At 35.3% G+C, this 26066-nt stretch overlaps 1 protein-coding gene across 1 annotated transcript in view; it reads left to right on the top strand.

Annotated features, from left to right (window-relative positions):
- The window catches only part of ITFG1 (integrin alpha FG-GAP repeat containing 1), a 317151-nt gene that overhangs the window by 138218 nt on the left and 152867 nt on the right, over positions 1–26066 (top strand). Inside the window, exons 9-10 of the mRNA XM_032424181.1 lie at positions 12689–12783; positions 15378–15550. Of these exons, the coding sequence (XP_032280072.1) occupies positions 12689–12783; positions 15378–15550 (268 nt within the window). The remainder of the gene's footprint in view (positions 1–12688; positions 12784–15377; positions 15551–26066) is intronic.

Here is a 26066-nt window from a genome sequence, read left to right as displayed (position 1 = left end):
TGATAATAAATGATGTTTTAGTTGTTTCACAGATGACTAACCCTTTCCAATCACTCTGGTACCTTTAAAAAAACGGTGTTCTTATGGAGAACGTAGTTGGAAAGACGACGTCAATATTCTGATGTTGTACAGTGACTAATGCCTGCCAAATTGAATAATTAGCCCGTTCTGACTATTTCCAAATAGAGCCTGCATGGTTGAAGGAACATGTGACTGGAGTCAGGTCTTGGTACTTCCTCTCCATGTACTACTGGAAAAACAATTTAATCTTTCTGAGTCTTAATTTTCCCATCTGTAAATGATAGAGATAAAAGACATAATTTCTATGGCCCTTTGTATTTGTAACATTATATATAATTTTAAATCGGTGAGAAATTAATCTAGTCAAGCTGATTGTTATATTCTGTTGACTGATTATTTAAAATAAAGGGATTAATAATTAGGAAAATATGTGAATTAAATACCAGTGTTATGAGGGCTCTTTATACCTCTTATTAGGTAGAATATTTTACTTTTAATTAATGCCCAGGACATAAATAGAGAATACTTGTAGAAAATTGTAGGATTCTTCGTTCAGTTCATTCACTTTGCTTATGAACTTGGCGACTTCATAAAGTTTGATTTCCTATTTCTCCCTTGAAAAGGATGGTAATAAAGATTTCAATTTCAAAAATGAGTATCTTGTGAGAGTAATGATATTATCACTATTACCAGTGTTTATTTCATCTATCCCCATCCTTCTGACAAGAAGTTCACAGCCAACCAGTGAAACAAAATTCAACCAGAACCAGAACAAGCCAGCACTCTTTGAGACCTTCCATATAGAAGAATCTTTTGTTAATATGATAAGGTAGGAAAATTAACTTCTTAAAGATAGGGAGCCAAGACATGAAAGCTTGATGTCCTAATAACTTCTTCAGTATTAATAAAGATGCATATTTCGTTGCTTAATAGCTGTCCTAAATAAATTGTGGTACTCAATGGAAATTATAACTATTCCATGGTTGTGAAGGGAATTAAACATGTTTATCTTCTGAGAAAAGTGCTAATTTAATTAGCTTATTGATGATAGAACCAAATGACTAAAATCCTCTAAAATACTTTTTCATGAAAATTTAAAATTAGCATGACTAGAGTTTATTTTTCAAAAGAATATTTCATATTAGTCTACATATTTCTGAAATTTATCCTTTATTAATACTTCTAAACCACCCATGTCTAATTAAAATATTGCCAGTTATAAAAGGATCTCAAATGTGAATCTCCCAAAGATACATATTTCAATGAAAGACAAGTCTAGGCAGAAGTTGTAAGATAACCCTAATTAGTGGTTATTATCAACGTTCATCTTAACAGAAGCCATCTTCTATCTTTCTTGGAGGTAACACCCTCATTCATTCTCTCCAGAAGAAATGAAATAGCCATAGTCTTTCCCTGTTTTTTGGGAGTGGTGGCTCTTGGTTTATGTAAAAGCAATAGTCTTTGACATTTTTAGTGTCATCATTTTACCCCTTTGAGTGTTCATCATACGAACAATAACTATCATTTATTAAGCTTCTATGTGCCAAACATTTTACAAAGGGCAGTGACTAGGAATAGGGGCTCCAGAGTCAGTCTGCCTGGGTTTTATGTATTCTGGTTCTGCCTCTTACTAACTGACTCTTTATGAGCAAGTTACTTAATCTTGATACCTTTGTTTCTTCCTCTGTTAAGTGGAGGTAGCAATTTAGGATAATAACACAATAAGATTTGTTATGAACATTAAAGGAAATACTATATGTATAAAATTTATAACTCTTTTGAACATTGTAAACACGCAGTGAGTGCTTACTAATGTCATGATTATCATCATTTAATATTTACAAGGAAATGTTCAGGTAGTGTGCATAAAGAAACTAAGGCTAAGAAATGGTAAGTAAATTGCCCACGGTTGCACAGCTACCAAGTGATACCTAAGTTTTGAACCCAGGTCCTTGTAACACCTGAGCCTATGCTACTAAACTATACTGCGGCCTTAGTGAACATGGACTGTGGATGGCACTTTTTTTAAAGATTCTATTTATTTATTTGACAGAGAGAACAAGCAGGGAGAGCAGCAGGCAGAGGGAGAAGCAGGCTCCCTGCCTCAGGATGTGGGGCTCGATCCCAGGACCCTGGGATCATGACCTGAACCAAAGACAGAGGCTTAACTGACTGAGCCACCCAGGTGCCCCTATGCATGGCATTTTATTTCAATTTTTTTTCTATAAAATAACACCATGTAGAAAACATCTTTCTTTTTTTTTAGATATATTTAAATTCATTTTAGTTAACATATAGTGTATTATTACTTTCAACACTAGAATTTAGTGATTCACCAGAGCATATAACATCCAGTGCTCATTACATCAAGTGCTCTCCTTAATGCCCATCACCCAATTACTCCATCCCCCCACCCACCTCCCCTCCAGCAACCCTCTGTTTATTCCCTGTATTTAAAAGTCTTATGGTTTGCCTCCCTCTGTCTTTATCTTATTTTTCTTTCCCTTCCCCTGTGTTCATCTGTTTTATTTCTTAAATTCCACATATGAGTGAACTCATATGGAATTTGTCTTTCTCTGACTGACTTACTTCACTTAACATAATATACTCTAGTTTCATCCACATCCTTGCAAATAACAAGATTTCATTCTTTTTGATGGCTAAGTAATATTCGATTGTATATCTCTATCACACCTTCTCCATTCATTGCACCATGGACATCTGGGCTCTTTCCATATTTTCGCTATTGTGGACAATAGATAGGTATTGATTCTTCTTTAAATGTTTGGTAGAATTTTCCTGAGAAGCCGTCTTGCCCTGGACTCTTGCTTGTTGGGAGATTTTTGATTACTTATTAAATTTCTTTGCTGGTTATGGGTCTGTTCAGGTTTTCTATTTCTTCTGGTTTCAGTTTTGGTAGTTTATAGGTTTCTAGGAATTTATCCATTTCCTCCAGATTGTCCAATTTGTTGGCATATAATTGCTAATAATATTCTCTTATAATTGTATTTCTGTGGTGTTGGTTGTGATCTCACCTGTTTTATTAGTGATGGTAAGTCTGGCTAGAGGTTTATCAATCTTTTTAATTCTTTCAGTATACCAGCTCCTAGTTTCATTGATCTCTTCTCCTGGGGGGTTTTTTATTTCTATACCATTGATTTCTGCTCTAATCTTTATTATTTCCCTTCTACTGGTTTTAGGCTTCATTGGCTGTTCTTTTTCCAGCTCCTCTTGGTGTAAGGTTAGGTTGTATATTTGAGACATTTCTTGCTTCTTGAGAAAGGCCTGTATTGCTATATACTTCCCTGTTAGGACTGCCTTTGTTGCATCCCAAAGGTTTTGAAATGTCATGTTTTCATTTTCATTTGCTTCCGTATATTTTTTAACTCCTTAATCCTTATTTTCCTGATTGATGCATTCAGTCTTTAGCAGGATGTTGTTTAACCTCCATTTATTTGTGGTCTTTCCAAATTTTTTCTTTTGGTTGTCTTAAAGTTTCATAACATTTTGGTCTGAAAATATGCATGGTGTGATCTCAGTCTTTTTGTACCAGTTCAGTCCTGATTTGTGACCCAGTATGTGATTTACTCTGGAGAATATTCCATGTGCATTCAAAAAAAAAAGTGTATTCTTCCGCTTTAGGATGGAATGCTCTGAATATATCTGTTAAGTCCATCTTCTGCTTACATGATCTGTCCTTTGCTGTGACTGGGGTGATAACGTCCCCTACTATTATTGTATCGTTATCAATGAGTTGCTTTAAGTTATTAATTGATGTATATGTTTGGCTGCTCCCAAGTTAGAGGCATAAATATTTACAAGTGTTAGAACTTTTTGATGGATAGACCCCGTTATCATGGTATAGTGTCCTTCTTTATCTCTTATTATACTCTTCAGTTTAAAATCTAGTTTGTCTAATATAAATATGGCTACTCCACATTTCTTTTGATGTCCATTAGCATGAAAAATGGTTCTCCACCCCTCCTCTTTCAATCTGGAGATGTCTTTGGGTCTAAAATGAGTCTCTTGTAAGCAGCATATAGATGGGTCTTGTTTGTTAATCCATTCTGATACCCTACGTCTTTTGACTGGAGCATAGAGTCCATTTACATTCAGAGTAATATTTTTTGCAGAGCTGGTTTACTGTTCATGAACTCCTTTAGTTTTTACTTGTCTTGGAAACTCTTTATCTCTCCTTCTATTCTGAATGACAGCCTTGCTGGATAGAGTATTCATGGCTGCATATTTTTCCCATTTAGTCTGTTGAACATATCATGACACTTTCTTCTAGCCTGCCGAGTTTCTGTGGACAAGTCTGCTGCTAACATTATGTGTCCACCCTTGTAGGTTGTATGGACAGCCCTTTTATCCCTAGCTGCCTTCAGAATTCTCTCTTTATATTTCTATCTTGCAGATTTCACTATGATATGCCATTGTGTTGACCTGTTTTTGTTGATTTTGAGGGGAGTTCTTTCTGCCTCTTGGATTGGTATGCCCATATCCTTCCCCAGATTAGGGAAGTTCTCAGCTATAATTTGTTCAAATAAACCTTCTGCCCTTTTTTCTTGCTCTTCTCCTTCTAGGACTCCTATGATACAAATATTATTTCACTTTATGGAATTGCTGAGTTCCGTGACTCTATATTCGTGATCTAATAGTTTTGTTTCCCTCTCTCTTCTTTTCAGCTTCATGATTTTCCATAATTTTAACTTCTATATCACCTATTCTCTCCTCTGCTACTTCAGTCCTCATTGTGATTATATCCAGTCAGTTTTGCATCTCAGTTATAGCATTTTTATTTCACCCTGTCTAGTTTTTAGGTCTTTTATATTTGCAGCAAGAATTTCTCTGGTGTCTTCTATGCTTTTTTCAAGTCCAGCTACTATTCTTATGACCATTGTCCTAAATTCTTGTTCAGATATATTGTTTATATCTGTTTTGCACAAGTCCCTGAATTTGATACTCTCCTCACCTTTCTTTTGGGGAGAATTCCTCTGTCTTGTTATTTTGGCTAAGTTTCTGTCTATTGCGTGTATGGAAGCTTGTTATGTTTCCTGCACCTCAGAGTACTGCAATATTTAAAAGAAGTCATATGCTGTCGAGGGCCCAGACTTTCAGGAAATGTTTCTAATGCTGTGTTGTTTGCACTGTGCTGTTGTTTTGGCTGCTCTTTCCCACAGGTCAGTCCTCTGCTGAGTTCCTCCTTCCTTGCAGTGGGGAGTATTTGGACCGTTATGTATGTGTTCTTTAATCTGTTTGTTAGAATAAGCCCGGGGTGGGGGGGGGGAGCCTGATCCACAATAAAGACTAAAGGAAAAGGAATGAACAACAACAAAAAAATAAAAGGCAAAAACTATAAGCCTGATTCCAAAAAAAAAAAGAAAGAAAGAAAGAAAAAGAAAAACAGAAGCTCTATTCACATAAGAGAATAAGGAAAACTCAGAAAAGAAAGTAGAATAGGTCATGACTTTTATAAAATTCTTAATAAGGAAAAATAACCACTAAGACATAGTCGTCAAAGAATCAGTATATTCAGCAAAGCAGAAAACATCAGCAGATAAGTATCCTGGAGACATTAAAGCCTAATAGATATTTAGATATTGAAATGACAAGAAAAAATATTTTATCATCAGTAAAAACAAATAATAGAATTGACAAGAGAAATCTTTCATTATGAAAGTCTTATTTCATGAGTATCTACTTACAAAGCCTAAACATATATTAAAGCAAATTTGGTTCACTTTGTATATTTTTGGTCCTATCTCATGCTTTCCAGCATTACCATGTCTGATAGTAACTAGCAGTATCTTAAAGAATTATAATTTTTCTGTTTTGATCATATTCATATTCTTTGACAATATGTGTTTCTTATTGGTGAAATTATTAAGGCCCTGGCACTTTGGAGACTCGACTTTAATCACATAACTGTATTAATACTATGTGTATATGAACACAATTAAAAATCAAGCTGTATGTGAAAGGGAGGAGCAAGCTGGCGGAGGAGTAGAAGACTTAAATTTCATCTGGTCCCAGGAATTCAGCTAGATAGTTATCAAACCATTCTGAACACCTACAAACTCAACAGGAGATCAAAGAAAAGATTAGCAGCAATACTATGAACAGAAAAGCTACCACTTTCTGTAAGGTAGGATGTGCGAAGAAGTGAATCCAAGGCGATATTCGGGAAGATAGACAGCGGAGGAGGGGGCCTCCGTCGGCCTCTTCTGGCAAGTGATAGAGCCACGGAGCACAAAATCGGAACTTTTAGAAGTCAGCTCTGCTGAGGGATGTCGCTCCAGTGGCTAAGCAGGGGTTGGAACCCTCGCTGGGACAGTGTGGTCTCAGCACCCTCAGGGTCACAGAAAGACCAGGGGTGCCTGATTGCCACAGAGCTCCAAGGTAACCTACAATGGTAGAAATATTAGATTGGCAGCAGACATATCCACAGAGACCTGGCAGGCCAGAAAGGACTGGCATGATATATTCAGGGCACTAAATGAGAAAAATATGCAGCCAAGAATATTATATCCAGCTACGCTGTCATTGAAAATAGAAGGGGAGATAAAAAGCTTCCAGGACAAACAAAAACTAAAAGAATTTGCGAACACCAAACCAGCCCTACAGGAAATACTGAAAGGGGTCCTCTAAGCAAAGAGAGAGCCTATAAGTAACATAGACCAAAAAGGAACAGAGACAATATACAGTAACAGTCACCTTACAGGCAATACAATGGCACTAAATTCATATCTTTCAGTAGTTATCCTGAATGTAAATGGACTAAATGTCCCAATCAAAAGACACAGGGTATCAGATTGGATAAAAAAAACATGACCCATTGATATGCTGTCTGCAAGAGACTCATTTTAGACCCAAAGACACCTCCAGATTTAAATGAGGGGTTGGAAAACCATTTACCATGCGAATGGACGTCAAAAGAAAGCTGGGGTGGCAATCCTTATATCAGACAAATTAGATTTTAAAACAAAGACTATAATAAGAGATTAGGAAGGACACTATATCATACTTAAAGGGTCTATCCAACAAGAAGATCCAGCAATTGAAAATATCTATGCCCCTGACGTGGGAGCAGCCACTTATATAAGCCAATAAATAACAAAATCAAAGAAACACATTGACAACAATACAATAATAGTAGGGGACATTAACACCCCTCTCACTGAAATGGACAGATCATCTAAGCAAAAGATCAACAAGGAAATAAAGGCTTTAAATGACACACTGGACCAGAAAGACTTCACAGATATATTCAGAACATTCCATCCCAAAGCAACAGAGTACACATTCTTCTCTAGTGCCCATGGAACATTCTCCAGAATAGATCACGTTCTGGGTCACAAATCAGGTCTCAACCAGTACCAAAAGATTGGGATCATTCCCTGCATATTTTCAGACCACAGTGCTTTGAAACTAGAACTCAATCACAAGAGGAAAATCAGAAAGAACTCAAATACATGGAAGCTAAAGAGCGTCCTACTAAAGAATGAATGGGTCAACCAGGAAATTAAAGAAGAATTTAAAAAATTCATGGAAACCAATGAAAATGAAAACACAACTGTTCAAAATCTTTGGGATGCAGCAAAGACAGTCGTAAGAGGAAAGTATATAGCAATACAAGCCTTCCTCAAGAAACAAGAAAGGTCTCAAATACACAACCTAACCCTACACCTGAACGAGCTGGAGAAAGAACAGCAAATAAAGCCTAAACCCAGCAGGAAAAGAGAAATAAGAAAGATCAGAGCAGAAATCAATGAAATAGAAACTAAAAGAACAGTAGAACAGATCATCGAAACTAGGAGCTGTTCTTTGAAAGAATAAGTAAGATTGATAAAACCCTGGCCATACATATCAGAAAAGAGAAAGGACCCAAATAAATAAAATCACTACTGAAAGAGGAGAGATCACAACCAACACCAAAGAAATACAAACAATTATAAGAACATATTATGAGCAACTACATGCCAGCAAATTAGACAATCTAGAAGAAATGGATGCATTCCTAGAGACGTATAAACTACCAAAACTGAACCAGGAAGAAATAGAAAACCTGAACAGACCCATAACCAGTAAGCAAATGGAAGCAGTAATCAAAAATCTCCCAACAAACAAGAACTCAGGGCCAGATGGCTTCCCAGGGGAATTCTAATTCTTTAAAGAATGAATACCTATTCTTCTGAAACTGTTCCAAAAAATAGAAATGGAAGGAAAATTTCCAAACTCATTTTATGAGGCCAGAATTACATTGATCCCAAAACCAGACAAAGACCCCATCAAAAAAGGAGAATTACACTCATGAAAGAAATGGAAGAAGGCACAAAAAGATGGAAAAATATTCCTTGCTTATGGATCGGAAAAATAAACATTGTTAAAATGTCTATGCTACCCAGAGCAATCTATACCTTCAATGCCATCCCATTCAAAATTCCAATGACATTTTTCAAAGTGCTGGAACAAACAATCCTAAAATTAATATGGAATCAGAAAAGACCCCAAATCGCCAAGGAAATGTTGAAAAAGAAAAACAAAGCTGGGGGCATCACGTTGCCCAATTTCAAGCTATATTACAAAGCTGTGATCACCAAGACAGCATGGTACTGGCACAAAAACAGACATACAGACCAATGGAACAGAATAGAGAACCCAGATATGGACCCTCAACTCTATGGTCAAATAATCTTTGACAAAGCAGGAAAAAACATGCAATGGAAAAAAGACAGTCTCTTCAATAAATGGTGCTGGGAAAATTGGACAGCCACATGCAGAAGAATGAAACTCGACCATTCTCTAACACCATTCACAAAGATAAACTCAAAATGGATGAAAGACCTCAATGTGAGACAGGAATCCATCAAAATCCTAGAGGAGAACATAGGCAGTAACCTCTTTGACATCGCCCACAGCAACTTCTTTCAAGATACATCTCCAAAAGCTAGTGAAACAAAAGCAAAAATGAACTTTTGGGACTTCATCAAGATAAAAAGCTTCTGCACAGCCAAGGAAACAGTCAACAAAACAAAGAGGCAACCCACAGAATGGGAGAAAATACTTGCAAATGACACTACAGATAAAGGGCTGATATCAAGATCTGTAAAGAGCTTCTCAAACTCACCACCCAGAAAACAAATAATCAAGTCAAAAAGTGGGCAGAAGATATGAAAAGACACTTCTCTGAAGAAGACATACAAATGGCTAACAGACATATAAAAAAATGTTCATCATCATTAGCCATCAGGGAAATTCAAATCAAAACCACATTGAGATACCACCTTATACCAGTTAGAATGGCAAAAATGGACAGGGAAAGAAACAACAAATGTTGGAGAGGTTGTGGAGAAAGGGGAACCCTCTTACACTGTTGGTGGGAATGCAAGCCACTTTGGAAATAGCCACTTTGGAAAACAGTGTGGAGGTTCCTCAAAAATTTAAAAATAGAGCTACCCTATGACCCAGCAATTGCACTCCTGGGTATTTACCCCAAAGACACAGATGTAGTGAAAAGAAGGGCCATATGCACCCCAATGTTCATAGCAGCAATGTCCACAATAGCCAAACTGTGGAAAGAGCCGAGATGCCCTTCAACAGATGAATGGATAGAGAAGATGTGGTCCATATATACAATGGAATATTACTCAGCCATCAGAAAGGATGAATACCCAACTTTTACATCAACATGGCTGGGACTGGAGGAGATTATGCTAAGTGAAATAAGTCAAGCAGAGAAAGTCAATTATCATATGGTTTCACTTATTTGTGGAACATAAGGAATAGCATGGAGGACATTAGGAGAAGGAAGGGAAAAATGGGCGGGGGGAATTGGAGGGAGAGATGAACCATGAGAGACTATGGACTCTGAGAAACAAGCAGGGTTTTAGAGGGGAGGGGGGAGGGGGGATTGGTTAGCCCGGTGATGGGTATTAAGGAGGCCACGTACTGCGTGGAGCACTGGGTGTTTTACGAAAACAACGGATCGTGGATCACCACATCAAAAACTAATGATGTATTGTATGGTGACTAACATAACATAATAAAATTAAAAAAAAAAAAAAAAAAACCGATTGAGTACAAAAGCAGCATGAAAATCCAGCTTTTTTCTGTTAAGCCAGATAATGCCACTCTTCTTGTAAAACGTTTTTGTTTTGGAAAATAGTCATTTTTCATGAAAATGTTACTTGTGCTTATATGTAGATTTATGGTTGTTATTTTAATAATAATATAACTTTTATGCCTAGGGAAGAAAATAGTTTCAGAAAAATAAATTTCACATGAATCAAAGGCCCAAGGCTAGGAAATAGTATTCTTTTAAACAAATTCTCTAAGAAATAATGTGACCTTGAATAGACTATGAAGAAGTCATGCTGATGGAGGGACCAGTCTGTGAACTTGGACACATTCCTTAAAGAAGTCCCAGGAATTAATAACTTTGTATTTAAAATTTCCTTTGGGCATGAAGTTGGACTATCAGACAGCTTTTCTATTACTTCCCTTAAATATCAAAAAACAGCATGTAGAAAGGGCACAAGGAAGACATTCTCTGATAAAGTTCTCCATTTCTTTGACCATATCTATAAAATATTGTTGCTAACTTATACTAAAAGGCATGATTATGAGTTATCACATGAGTTTGTTGTATGTTTATTAGATGGTTATTTGCCAGCATTAAATATCAGCTAAGTCATAGTTGAAATACTTGTAGGAAATAGGAAGCTACTTGGAATAAAGGAACTAGGAGAAAATAAAAGTGTAAATTAGAATCTAATCTGAGTATTTTGTCATTGGGTAAAAATGAAGGGTAGAGACTTAGTAATGGTCTTCTAATTGGTCCCCCCTTTAATTTGCAATAAAATGGTTTGGCTTTTAATGAGGTCTATGATATTCCTAGAGCCCGCTTATAAATCACATTTTGCATTTAATTCATTCTTACTTGGCTAGCTCTTTTTTTATTTATCTTTAACCATAATATATGTTTATGCCCTTGAAAAGCCTTTTCCTTTCCAAGTATTCCTGCCTAGAGTTGCATCTATCTCTCTTCTTTCTCAGTAGTCCAAATCTATATATACTGTCAAATCACAGATGTTCTCCATACTTTCCATTATTAATTCAACTATGTTATTTAATGTTTTACTCCTCTGTGTAAGGGTTTCTTGTCACAAATGATATTAATCATAAAGCTCATAAGTAATTAAACCATGAAATTAAATGAAAGAAATTTATTTTTCACTAGGCTGCACCTTTTATTTTTCCTTGCTGGGGTCAGCTTCCATTGGCTAGATTTTCAGCCCACTCAGCCTAAAATTATTTTTTTCCCTTTTGAATATATTACTGAAGACTTGATAGGCTTGTTAAAATTCTGTATTTTCTTAATATGTAAGCCTAAACATGGAAGAATATTTCTCTATTGCTAATCCTTGTTATCTCCTTCAAACTGAAGGCACTTGCCTCAGACACACATTATATGTTAAAACATAGAAAATAAATCAGTGAATAAAGCAACACAAAATTTAAAATCTAAATGACTATTCCACTGTGCATGTCACTGTAGAGATTTATAGGACATCAAAATCTGTAAACCCCATCAGGTAAGGGGCAGTAGGAAGGAGAGACCATTAGAGGAATTGATTCCAGGTTCTTCAGTAACCTCACTTCTGAAGGTCTTTGCAAAACATTGTGCAGCTTTTTTTTTAAGATTTTATTTATTTGATGGGGTGCCTGGGTGGCTCAGTCGTTAAGCATCTGCTTTGGCTCAGGTCATGATCCCAGGGTCCTGGAATCGAGCCCCGCATCAGGCTCCCTGCTCCGCGGGAAGCCTGCTTCTGCCTCTCCCACTCCCCATGCTTGTGTTCCTGCTCTCTCTGTGTCTCTCTCTGTCAAATAAATAAATAAAATCTTAAAAAAAAAAAAAAAAGATTTTATTTATTTGAGAGAGAGCATGAGTGTGGGGGGTGGGGACAGAGGGACAAAGCAGACTCCACATTGAGCACAGAGCCTGATGCAGGGCTCAATCCCAAGACCCTGAGATCATGACCTGAACCAAAATCAGATGCTTAACCAACTGAACAACCCAAGCGCCCTCATTGTGTAGCTTTTTAAAAAACCAGTCAGCTGAAAATGACATCTGTATTCTCTTCATTTGCCTTTTTATTGATAAAAATTGTTGTTGCTTTTTAAAAGCCAGGGTGCTGAGAGCTTTAGAACTCTTGAAGTTCAAACTATTTAAAAGAGACTTAAGAGCATGTGTAAAGATAAATTATATGTAAAGACACATTTAAAATAAGCCATATAATAATGAGTTACTATTGACATGCTTGTTTTTCTCTTGCGGCAGCAATGATAACTATGTAAATAAGTCAAAAGCCACATTGTTTAAGAATTGATGATCTTAATATTAAAGCCTGAAATGGGGGTTTTTTTCCAACACTGGATAAATATTTACAGAAAAGTGAGCAATTTAAAACAAGACACAATCCAGGTAATAGATGGCAAGGGCCAGAGTAATTGTTTTAATTGAATCACATTTATTACAAAGTCATATGTCAGTTTCTTCCATTTACCCAGATTGATGCAGACTTTGAACAAATAAGAAATGTAATCTGCCATACAAGAACACTTTATTTTGTAACTGTTAATGGACTCTTGAAGTTTCTTTTGGCAGATGGAGATGGACACATGGATCACTTACTGCCAGGCTGTGAAGATAAAAACTGCCAGAAAAGCATCATTTACTTAGCAAAATCTGGAACGAAACAGGTATATCAGCTTGTTTTTTAATGTCAGTAGAGTTACCTTCTTGAAGAAAATCTTCAGAGATTAGAAAAAGTATCTGAAGAATCAGAACACAGAGAAACCCTATATAAATTATTGACATCCTCATTTTAATTTAATGAAATGCATTTAAATCTTTTTGTGTTTGTTTATTGAGGGGGAAGACACTGTTATAATCATTTCTGGTGAAGAAGACCTATTCTTGGTCCTGTAATTAAATGATCCGTTAGCATTTTATAGCCTAGGATTATTGTAAAAGGCACTGTAACTATGATAAAAGGTTATAGAGAAGGACATCACATCTATTGTCAAGGCTAATCTTGTCTTTATTTGTGCTATCTAGATCTGTTTCATTCTCTCAAGCTGACTTTTTACCTGTAGCTTGTAGGTAAACAGTTTAGAATCCAATAGTCTTAGCAGATTAATGTGGCAATGATATGTTGTAACATTGAGAATTTTTCCATATTGATAGCACTAGACAAGAAAGCCAGTATTATAGTACTAGAATTAATCAGTTTTGTTTTCTATCTTAGGGTAAGAAATGATAGAATAACCTACTGACTTCTACTGCCTTTGTAGGAAACTACATTTTATACTAAGACACTAAAGAAAAATCTTCATACAATCAACAGTCTAAAAACATTTAACTTCTGTACCCATAAATTATATTATCTTAAGCTTTTTTAAGTTTTGAATCAACGAAAACATGAGGTCAAGTAATACCTAATCATTGTTTCATAGGTATAAGTAAACATAGTAATTATAACCTGGCTTCAAGAAACAGACTACTGTAAGAGTGTTTCAAATTATATAGTCATCTCTCTCTGGGAAGATAAATGTCACAGTTCTTTGGTGACTGTTAAGGATGTCATATTAATAAAATATCTTTTTACTTTTTAGACCTTAATACATTTACCTTAATAAGAATACTTTATCCTCATTAATAAATGGTCAACCTTTTCAGAAATTTGTGATAACTTAGCATTTTGTGAAATTTCCCATCTTCTTCCAAAACAAAACCAACAGTTTTTTTCAAAGTCAAGTAAATCATTAAAACATTTTGATGATAATATTTTTTTTGCTTTTAAGAAAGATTGAAAAATTAATCTAAGATTTAACAAGTATTTTTTTAAAAACAGCTTGTATCTGCGTTGGTGGTATAAGGTGAGCATAGCTGCCTTTTTTTAGCTGGTATAGTGGTGAGCATAGCTGTTTATAGAAAACAGCTTGTTTTCTATAAATATGTCTTTATCATTATTTTTTTCTCTTTTTCCTTGGCAAGTTATGCTTTCTTTGGAAAACCTAGAAAATGTTTAGGGTACCCTATGTACTAAACCCTTTGCAAGAAGCCATTTTTAATATCGTTTGACTTGGAGCCATATAAAGAGTCACCTGCTTAAAAGAAACATGTAGTCATGTTTAGCCTGCTGTCATTTCAAGCCAGCTGAACCTGTTTAAACATCTCTAGGGTGTGTGCCAGTATCCATACTTTTAACTAATCATGGGCATATTTATAATTTGACCTGAGCCAAAGGCAGACGCCCAACGACTGAGCCACCCAGGCGCCCCGGGCATATTTGTAATTTTAATGGTATGATCTCCACTCTTCAGATTTTTAGTTTGCATTAGGTTATTAGAAGTAGATTAGGGCATCTCAAAAGAGAAATGGATTTCCAAAAGCTCTTTTTGAAATCAACTTATTCTCTCTGTTCTCTTCATTATAATCAACATAAAAATAAAGAACTTTCTAAAAGTAGATCCCAGCTGTTTTGGTGACAAAGCTCCCCCTGGACAGGCAGAGCTTCTCTTCAGGGCTGGTGTTGTCAGGAAAGCCTCAGAACTCTTGGCTCTGAAGATGGTGACTAAAGTCATCATTATGTATAAAAGGCAAAGCAGGGGAACAACGGAGGTTCTGTCATCTTCTAACTTTCTTCCTAAGCTGATCCTCCTGAAAGGACATCAATATTAGATGATATTATGGTTTGCTCTAATTTAAAAAAATACTCATTTGCGGGGTGCCTAGGTGGCTCAGTCAGTTAAGCGTCCAACTCTTGGTTTCTGCTCAGTTCATGATCTCAGGATCTTGAGATAGAGCCCCCTGTTGGGCTCCATGCTCAGTGGGAGTCTGATTGAGATTCTCTCTCTCCTTCTCCCTCTGCCCCTCCCCCTCGTTCTCTCTCTCTCCCTCCCTCCCTCTAAAATAAGTAAATAAATCATTAAAAAATATTACCTTGAAATTACATTTCCACTCAACACAGCTTTAAAATGGGGGGATTCAACTATAAGAATCAATATCAATTCAAACCTAAGATTCTGTGATTTTGTGAAAAACCTTCAAAGGCTCTATGTACCAGTTCAAGGAAGAATGACTAGTGATGAAATTTAAATGGGACTTTATTTTTTTCTAGAGTATCAGTTATCTGTTCTTCAAAGTAAATCATAATACCCTTAGATGTAGAGATAAAGAAGTTTAAGATAATGCTTGTGAGGACTTTTAATAAATTGTTTGTTTTACAAATCATGAATTTTTTTTTTCTAAAGTAACTGTAAAATCTAATCTTCTTCCTCTTATTCCATAGTGGGTTCCAGTCCTACAGGAGTTCAGCAACAAGGGCACACTGTGGGGCTTTGTGCCATTTGTGCATGAACAACGACCAACTGAAATACCACTTCCAATTACCCTTCATATTGGAGATTACAACATGGATGGCTATCCAGATGCTCTTGCCATACTGAAGAATACATCTGGAAGGTATGGAAATTAAGTCAAGTGAGAAATATTTGTAAAAATATCTTTGATTTGATACTTTGTTAACTGAATAGCACCTAAATATGGTAGAGTACCTTAAATAAAGGAACATGATGAGCTTAGTTCCTATTTCTTTACATTGTACCTGAACTTCCAGTGGCTTAGAATACCTGTTCTTTTCCACAGATTTAATTTCTATAGAACAGAAACAAACATCTAATCTAAAATACAACATTCAACAAGACTTTATTGTTAAAAGGCCAAAATTGTTTTCTTTTAATGAGTGTAATTTAATGCTCAATTCAATTCAATAAATATTAACCGAGCCTTTTTTTCTGTGCAATTACACGTGATCCCTACAACCAGGAAGCTTCCATTCTGGAGATAGAGACAGGCTTGAAAGCAAGTAACTGCGATACAATGTATTACATTCAATAATAGAGGCATATACAGAGTACAGAGTGATTGTACTCTTTATTTTTTGTGGGTTTTTTCCCTGGAAATAGTTGAAATTTTGTTTTCCTTCTTGGTTTAATTTCTGTATGTGAGTATAGTTGATGCACAATTTTACATTAATTTCAGGTGTACAACCTAGTGATTTGACAAGTTTATACATTATGCTGTGCTCACCACGAGTGCAGCCACCATCTGTGACCATACAATGCTATTACAGTACCATTGACCAATATTCCTCATGCAGTGCCTTTTATTTCTGTGACTTATTCTTTCCATAATGGGAAGCCTTATCTCCCACTCCCTTTCATTTGTAAGGCCAAAATTTTTAAAAAACAAATGACCCAGTTACATTTTGAGACTGAAAACCATCGTGGTTAAGAGCTGAGCCTAGGCTTCAATCTCAGTCCAGCCACTTAACCACCCGTGTGACCCTAGGAAGACTACCTAAACTCATCTGTAAGACAAGAATAATAATTCTATCTGTCTCGGGGCGCCTGGGCGGCTCAGTTGATTAAGCGACTGCCTTCGGCACAGATCATGATCCCGGGGTCCTGGGATCGAGCCCCGCATCAGGGTCCCTGCTCGGCAGGAAGCCTGCTTCTCCCTCTCCCACTCCCCCTACTTGTGTTCCCCCTCACGCTGTCTCTCTCTCTCTCTCTCTGTCAATTAAATAAATAAATAAAATCTTTAAAAAATAATAATAATAATAATTCTATCTGTCTCTAGCAGTTGTAGTGAAGATTAAATGAGGTAAAAATAAGTGAAGCAATTAGTAAATACCTAGCACATACAGACGTTCAGTGAATATTGCCTTACTGTTGCTTATTTATAATTGCATTGAAAATTCAAACATGATTATTGACATTATTTGTATATATAAAATGTATATTTATTACATTATCAGTGATTCTGAGGGCTGCAGCTCCTTTTTTCTCCTTAAGTAGAGGTACCAGTAGATAAACCAATATAGTTAAATTTCTAATTAGCCTGAGTCTTTGCAGAATCCATGAATATGACTCTTCCTAAATTTCAATACAGTATTGTTTTCTTCCTATCACAATTAATTATATTTCTTGGCCCTTATTCTTTATTATCTCCTGCATCATTATCTATCCACAATTTTTCATTTGTGCATTAATTCACTCTGGACTTAGTGATAATTCAGCTTCACGTTTCCTACCAGGCTCATGATGCAAAACAACTTCCCTGGAAAAAAAAATCAGATTTATTGTTGCTTTGAACACCAAACAATGTCATCTAGCAATCTGATATTTAGAGAAACATATATTATTAGAGAGTGTCCCTAAATATTTGTAGAAAATTATGGACAGTCTGTACTTAAACTTTTCTAAGGCTTTGATTTGAAGTTACAGTTGCTCCAGGTTATGTATATGGAGTTTTCCAGGGACATGATCATCATGCTTCATAATTATGTGTGTGAAGCAATTTTAGTGTAAAATGAAATCTCTGAACTGAATGTGATTATTATTCCTTTTAAAGGTATAGTGGCACATAAAAACAAAGAAATGTAAAATTGCTTTATTCTGGACATTAATCCTATTCAAAAGAATAAGAAATTGTATCCCAGATTCACTTAAGTCTATGATTACTCATCCTTAGAAGAATATCCAAACAATTTATGTTTTGGTCATAAGGGTTTTGTTTGTTTTTTTTTTAAACTAGTGAGTTATCTTTTTGTTGTTGTTTTTAAATTTTAGGTCCTGATATAGTTGACATACAGTGTTCTATTAGTTTCATGTGTAGGATATAGAGATTCAGTAACTCCATGCATCACCTGGTGCTCATCACAAGTGCCCTCCTTAATCCCTATCACCTATTTCACCCTCCCTGACCCACCTCCCCTCTAATCATCAGTTTGTTCTCTGTAATTAAGAGTTTGTTTCTTGGCTTCTCTCTCTCTATTTTCTTGGCTCATTTGTTTTGTTTCTTAAATGCCACATATGAGTGAAATCATATGGTATTTGTCTTTCTCTGACTGACATTACTTAGCTTTATACTCTCTTGCTCCATCCATGCCATTGCAAATGGCAAGATTTCATTCTTTATTATGGCTTAATATTCCATTGAGTATATACTATCATGAAGTTTTTATCAATATTTTCTCTTTTAAACCATCAAATATTAACTGAAGTTCCTTTACCATTCAGAAATAATGATGGTATCAACAGCTAATTCAGCAGGGAACAGTAACTCTACAGAAAACATAAGGTAAGAGGCAGTCAGTCATAGGCACTTGATGCTTTTATAAAAGCAACTGTTTAAAACCTGGGATTTCTTTTTGGGATAGATGAGAATTGAAAGGTAGATTTTAGTGCATCTCATTGTTCATTAAATCACTAAATCAAAAAGAGCCCTGTACTTGAAAGGGAGATGTGTGTCTAGGAGAATTCAGCATAATATATTCCTTGAAACATAGAAGAAGGAAAAAAAGACACAGTGTGCCTGATAATCCTTTCCTGCATGCATTCCCTTTTGTCCAAAAAGCATTTTGTAATTTTTAACTGATTTCAGAATTGCTGTATTGCTGAGAATTAGTGCAGGGTTGATGTTTCTAATTTGAAGGGTTACTACCTGGAGAAGAGTAGTGTCTCCTTTTTTTCTGCAGGTTTTGAAAATGAGGTAGAGATTATACGTAAGAGAATAAAATCCATAACATGTAGCTCAAGAAATTCTGAAACCATGGTTTGTTAACTTGTTTTGTGTTTTTGTTTTCAGAAGAGAGTAATTTAGATTGGTTTGTTCCTTATCTTATATTAAAGGCCTAATTTATATAAGTTAACCTTTAAAATCATGGTACATGAAAAATCTATTAGTGACATTTTATAGAGGCAGACTGGTCTGAGATCAGTCATTTTACATATATGCCACCACTGACTGAAAACCTTATTTTTTTCCTTGACTATCCCATTGTTACTCAGTTGCCCTTAGTTTACTTTCAAATTCTATGCATAGTCATGTCTTAATTCTCTGAATTTTCATTTTATTGAGAGAAGAAAGGAGAACTTAAAATGACATTGTTGTGCTGTCTCCAGAGACAGAGGCCCAGGTGGGCACCATTTTTGCACTCTCTCTCTGCCTTACTAGTGCACTTGCCTAGCCCTGTATACTAAACCCTGGGTTATGCGTGTCCCACCCCAAAACAGTCCACAGGCCCAGCCTGCTAAGTCTGGCAGGCAGGCATGCCCCAGCCCAGCAGTCCCTCAGCTCCACCCTACTAAACCCAACTGGTCCTCTTCCACAGCCTACCCCACTAAATCTGACTAGTAGGTGTGCCCTGGCCTGACTTACCCATGGGGCCACAACACCAAAGTTGGCATGTAGGCTTGTCTCAGTCTACACTTTCACACAGTCCCACCAAAGCCAGGGGATGTGCATAGTCCAAATAGGTGATGCCCCTTGAACACCTAGCTCTGGTGGCCAGGGAGGCTTGCTTTTCTGGGCCTCATGGGACTAAAACAATGGGAAAGACAGTTTTTGGCAGCCTACCACCCCCAAGGCACTGCACAGACAACAGACTGAAGCTCACTATTAGTCTTCCTATGATTACTTCTTAAAGACTAGAAGTAGCCATTTTTCCTAATACATAGAAACAAATACAGGGAATCCAGCAAATGAGGAAACAGAAGAATATGTTCCAAATGGAAAAACAAGATAAAATCCCGGGGGGGAAAAAACACAGAAAAAATAAAATGGAAATAAGTAATTTACCTGATATAAAATTCAAGATAATGGTTACAAAGATTTTCACCAATCTCAGGAGAAGAATGGATGAAAACAAAGAGATAGAAAATACGAGTAAGTACCAAACAGAAGTCAAAGAACTGAAGAATATAACATTGAACTGAGAAATACACTAGAGGGCTTCAACAACAGAGCAGATGGAACAGAAGAAAGGATCAGTGACCTGAAAGACAGGGCAGCGGCACTCGCCCAAACAGACCAGCAAAAAATGGGGGAGGCTGGGAGTGAAGATAGCTTAAGGGACCTGTGGAACACCATCAGGTATGCTAACGTTTGCATTATAAGGGTCTCCGGAAAAGAAAGAGAGAAAGGGATAAAAACTTATTTGAAGAAATAATGGCTAGAAACTCCTTAACATGGGGAGGGAAAACAGACTTCCAAATGCAAAAAGCCCAGAGAGTTCCAAATAAGATGATCACAAAGAGATCCACTCCAAGATACATTACAATTAAAATGTCAAAAGTTAAAGAGAGAATCTTAAAAGCAACAAGAGAAAAACATTATTACATACAGGGGAACCTCCATAAGACTGAGCAGATTTTTCAGCAGAAACTTTGCAGGCCAGAAGGAGTGGCATGATATATTCAAAGTGCTGAAAGCGAAAAAAACTTCCAACCAAGGATACTCTATCTGGCAAAGTTATCATTCAAATAGAAGGAGGAATAAAGAGTTTTCCAGACAAGCAAAAACTAAAGGAGTTAACCACCATTAAATTGGCCTTACCAGAAATGTTAAAGGGACTTCTTTAAGCTTAAAAAAAAGGGGGGGGGGGGCACTGATTAGTAACAAGAAAACATATGAAAGTAAAGATCCCACTAAAAAGATAAATGTATAGTAAAGATAGTGGACTAATCAGTGTTAAAGCTAACATGAAGATAACAAGACAAAAGTAGTAAAAATAACTATAACAGTTAAGGGATACACAAAAACATGTAAAATGTAACATCAGAAACATAGAACATGGGATGTGTTGAGTAGAAAATGTATTTGAGAATTCAAATTTAACTTGCTGTCAACTGAAAATAGACTGGTATATATACAGGCTGATATACGTCAGCCACATGTTAACCAAAAAGCAAAACCTGGAGTACATACACAAGATAATGAGAAAAGAATCTAAATACTACAGGTCATCAAAACAATAGGGGAGGTCAAGAGAAGAAGAAAAGTACAGAGAGGAACTACAAAACAGCTGGAAAACAGTTAACAAAATGGCAATAAGTACATATCTACTTATAATTACTTTAAACATAAATGGAGTAAATTCTCCAATCAAGACATAGAATGACTGAATGAATTAAAAAATAAATAAATAAATAACTTCATATGCCGTGTGCAAAAGACTCACCTCAGGTGTAAGGATACACATGGACTGAAAGTAAAGGGAAGGGAAAAGATGTCTCATGCAAATGGAAACCAGGGGTAGCTACACATATATCACTAAATATGTAAAGTAAATATTAAAGGACTTAAAGGGAGAAACCAGCAGCAATACAATTATAGCAGGGTTAATTAATATCCCAGTAACATCAATGCATAGATCAACCAGACAGAAAATCAATAAGGAAATATCAGCCTTAAGAGGTCCTTCTAAAAGAGAAGTTCCTAGCTAGACAGGACTACCTCAAAAAAAAAAAAGGAAAATCTCAAATCAACAATCTAACTTTATACATAAAGGAACTAGAAAAGGAAGAATAACAAAGCCCAAGGTTAGTAGAAAGAAGGAAATAGTAAAGAACAGAGCAGAAGTAAATATAACAGAAACTAAAAAGATAATAGAAAGGATTAATGAAACTAAGAACTGGTTCTTTGAAAAGATAACCAAAATTGATAAACCTCAGCCAGATTCACTGAGAGAGAGAGAGGAGAGGGCTCAAGTATTTATTTATGCGTAGGTATAGCCGCCTTCATGTTTCTAATGTTATTTGCCTTCTTTATTTCATTCATCAGACTTGATAAAGGTCTTGTCTATATTATTATTTCATTCATTCTATGTTTTTATTATAGTTGTAGTTATCCAGAGAATCACTTTTATTTTCAATAAGATGAAATTTTTCCATAAATATTTTGTTTTTATATTTAATTTGTCTGTTTTGCTTTCTCAACCCACTACCTTCATTACAGAAATGAATAGGAGAGAATTGGGGGTTTAATTAATATAGACTACTAGTCACCACTATGAAAACAACTCATAAGATATGATTGACAATGGATCAGAAGCATCATTTTTATAAGTATTTTATATGTACAGGGCAGCACACATCATTAATTACAAAGAGTAGTGAATAATATATGAATGTATATACTTGTCTTTCCAGAGAGACTATGTGATAAATTTCATTACTTATATAGTTTTGCTACCAAAATAAATACAATAAGCATTTCCTATATAATCAATGACTACATTGCCAATTTTTGCATAAAACTATACATTATAGAGTAAATTAAGCCTTTTAGTTGTTGAATCATCAGCATATATAGTTCACTTTTATAAATGGTGGGGGGGTGCTGGGAATAATATAAGTATATTATATTTATAAAAATCCATTTTATTTCATTTAAATCAGCTTCCTTACTGGAATAGTAGCCACAGTTTCATGACCTCTAAGGAACAGTAAAAGTCTCCTTCAAAAAAGCAGTAACATGGAAGATTATGAACTCCTATTTTTGTAATTCCTACCAGCTATATGAATTAGACTAATGGTAGTAGAAACTGGCACTATGGAATCCATTTCTCAGGATGACAGAATGGAAAAAGACTCTATTAGTCCATGAATAAGGCAAGACTTAGAGTCAGACGTCTCTTAGGTATGTACTTGCAGTCAAATGTATTAATAAAAGAAGAAATACGGGACGCCTGGGTGGCTCAGTCGTTAAGCGTCTGCCTTCAGCTCAGGTCATGATCCCAGAGTCCTGGGATCAAGTCCCGCATCGGGCTCCCTGCTCGGCGGGGAGTCTGCTTCTCCCTCTCCCACTCCCCCTGCTTGTGTTCCCTTTCTCGCTGTGTCTCAAATAAATAAATAAAATCTTAAAAAAAAAAAAATTAAAAAAATAAAAGAAATAAAATATATACTTCTTCCACTACATTCTATATCACATAAGTTTAAAAGACAAGTTTATTTCTAAATGCAGCTTAGAAGAGAAGGACCAGACCATGGACTTTGAATTCCAGTTTAAATGCTAGTGGTGTCACTTAGGAGTTCTGTTTCCTTCAGCAAGGTATTTATCCTATCTATATATAACCAAATCTGTAAGATAAGTATTGTTATACCTCCTCTACAAAATTCTTGTGAGGATTTCATGAAATACCATTCCTTCCCCACTTCCCTCTCAAGCTAACCTTATTAAGAGGCCTGTATTTAAACTAGACTGTCAACAACATGAATGTTGACTTTAGTTCCAAAAGACCTGTAATAGCTAGGTAGCCTCTGACCTATAAGCCCCACAGATTATTGTTAAGGAAAGAACTAATGGCTAATTTTGAACCACAACTAATAAACCCCAGTATGTTTATGTGTTAGAAATTTAAAATATATAAGTTAAAACATATCAATCTAAGCATATAATGTAAATTTTTTTTTCAAATCTAAATGGTTTAGTCAGATTGGAATCCAAAAGACAGCATATTTACTCAGAAAACAATAGTCTCAAAATTCTCTCTCACAGATGGAATACTTTAAAGGTAGAACGGTTTGACAGTTTCCAAAGGAAAATGAGTTATACTTAAAGGGAGAATTAAAAAGTATTAGCAAAAAATTTTCTTGTATTGACTTCAAGAAGTAACTTAAAATTTCCAAGTCTTTCCAGATCCTCTATATGCACGCTTTTTTCCCTAAGACTGATAGATTAAATGCTACAATGTGTCACTGTTTTCAGTGTTGTTAACACATGAATTAAAGAAACAAAAAAACAAACCAAAAAAAAAAAAGGTCTGAGGTAGCAAGATCTATCTTTTTATGTAAATCTATCACCCTTTCTCACTTTCTTCATGAGCAAAGGGAAATGGACAGTCATAAGGAATATATAATGAAAATATATATTAGCATTGTTACCTATCGTCTTCGTATCTTTGTCATTAAATTAAATCTAGATAGAATTTTTAAGAGCTGGGGCTGTTTTGTTTTGTTTTGTTTTACAGAGGAGAGGCTTGATTCAGACTAAGTGTTTTCTTCATCCCCAATATCCACAATATGTAAACATATCAAATGTAGACCAGGCTGCAAAGCAGCAGAGCACATGGGATGAGAATTAGATTTGAAAAAAAAGACTTATCTTAGAATCCTGACTTTGGGTCATTGTTTCCTCATCTGTGAAATGAAGCAAATACTTATGCTACGTTACAGAGAAGTTGTCAAAACAAGATAATATATATGCAAGAGGAAGCTACAAAATGTTTTTATTAAGTTAAGCCTTTATTTTAATCTTTAATTTGTTGGTAACAGTTTTTTACTACTCAAAGCAAGTATTTACAGTGTTTAAATTTACAACATTTAGAAATTGCAGTATTGAGATTTGGGGTATAGTATAATCTCCATTAATTATACATTATATTAGGTGTTAACATTGCTAAAAATAATAATAATAAAACCAAAAAAGATAGATCATAGCTAAAGAAGAGGTATATTCCTTGGTAATACTTCTATTAATTGAAATATTTGGGAAAGATGCTATGACTTTTTAAAAGACAAAATTCAGATTTCTCTACTCTTATAAATTTCACTAAAGCATTTATAGGTTTGCCTTTACTGTAACACTGTAATATATTAATATTTATTTTACTGTAATATATTAATATTTTAATCGATTATTTTTCAGTGAAAATCTATACCAAGAATCACCTTTGACTCTTTGTTGATAAAGGAAGGAGGATTGTCTAAGGAGCATTGTTTTGTTTTGTTTTGTTATGCATTTTTTTTCCCATTGTCTTTTAGGAATTCTCTCTAGTCAAGAGTTTTATTTACCTTTATAAAGGCATATAAAGTACTGTTTTCCTATAGTTTCTAAAAATTAAAAAAAAAATTTTATGGCCTTTTAGGATTGAAGGAAATTTAAAATCATGTTGTCCATTTCCCTCATTTATTAATTGATAAGGGCTCAGAGCAGTTACATGACTTAGCTAAGATCACTCAGTTAGTAGTGGAAATGAGTAGATTACTTAATTAGTTCTGGATTCAGTGTATTAACTTTCCATTTGATTGTGCTGAGTATTTATTCATTCAACAATTTTCCTACACTTGGAAGGGAGCATTTATGCTAGGATCTGATGATACAGAACTCAGTAAGACATATACATATCCTTTTGGTGTTTCAATCTGACTAACTGCACAATTCTTTTAAAAAGTTAAGTGCTGTGATTGAATAGTGCCAGAAATAATGAAAATGTACAGCAGGGCCATTTCTTCTATTCCAGAAGGATTCAAGTGAGAAGACTTTCCTAAGGAAGTGATGTCAGGAGTTGAAGTTGTTATGTATGTATGACACTATATAAGACAGAAAGAAGTTAAGTTGAGACATTAACCCTATCTGTGAGTTCTAACAGAAGTTAATGCTTACTTTTCATCTTAACAACAAACTGTGAATCTTATACAAATGGCCAAAGACACTTGAAAAGATGCTCAACATCATTTGTCATTAGTGAAATATAAATCAAAGCCATAATGAGATACCACTTCATACCCACTAACACAGCTAAAATCAAAACTCAGTAACAGATGTGGCAAGGATGTAGATAAATTGAGACTCTCATACATTACTGGCAGGAATGTGAAATGATGCAGCTGATTTGGAAAACACTAGCAATTGCTCAAAAATTGAACATACAGTTACCATGGAATCCAGCAATCCTACTCCTGGATATGTATGCAACAGAGTTGAAAACATGTTTAAGCAAAATGTACATATGAACATTCAGAAGCATTATTCATAAGAACCAAAAGTAGAAACAACCCAAATGTCCCATCATCAGATGAATGGATAAATATATAGTGAAATATTACTCATTTAAAAGCAGGAAAGAAGTACTGATACATACTACTATGTGGATGAATCTTAAAAACATTATGCTAAGTTAATGAAGCCAAACACAAAGGCCACATATATGTCTCAGTTTATTTAAAATTTTCAGAATAGACAAATCTGTAATACAGAAAAAAGATTAGTGGTTATCAGGAGATGGGGGCAGAGAGGAATTGGGGCTGACTGCTAATAGGTATGGCGTTTCTTTCTGGGGTGATGGATATATTCTGGAATTCGATAGTGGTGATGATTGCACACCAAAGTGAATATACTTAAAACCATTTAA

The sequence above is a fragment of the Phoca vitulina genome, unplaced genomic scaffold (assembly GCF_004348235.1).
Source record: "Phoca vitulina isolate PV1807 unplaced genomic scaffold, GSC_HSeal_1.0 scaffold30, whole genome shotgun sequence".
NCBI classification, from domain to species: Eukaryota; Metazoa; Chordata; class Mammalia; order Carnivora; family Phocidae; genus Phoca; species Phoca vitulina.
The sequence above is the reverse complement of the archived record's forward strand: the minus strand, read 5'-3'. Positions and strand labels throughout refer to the sequence as shown.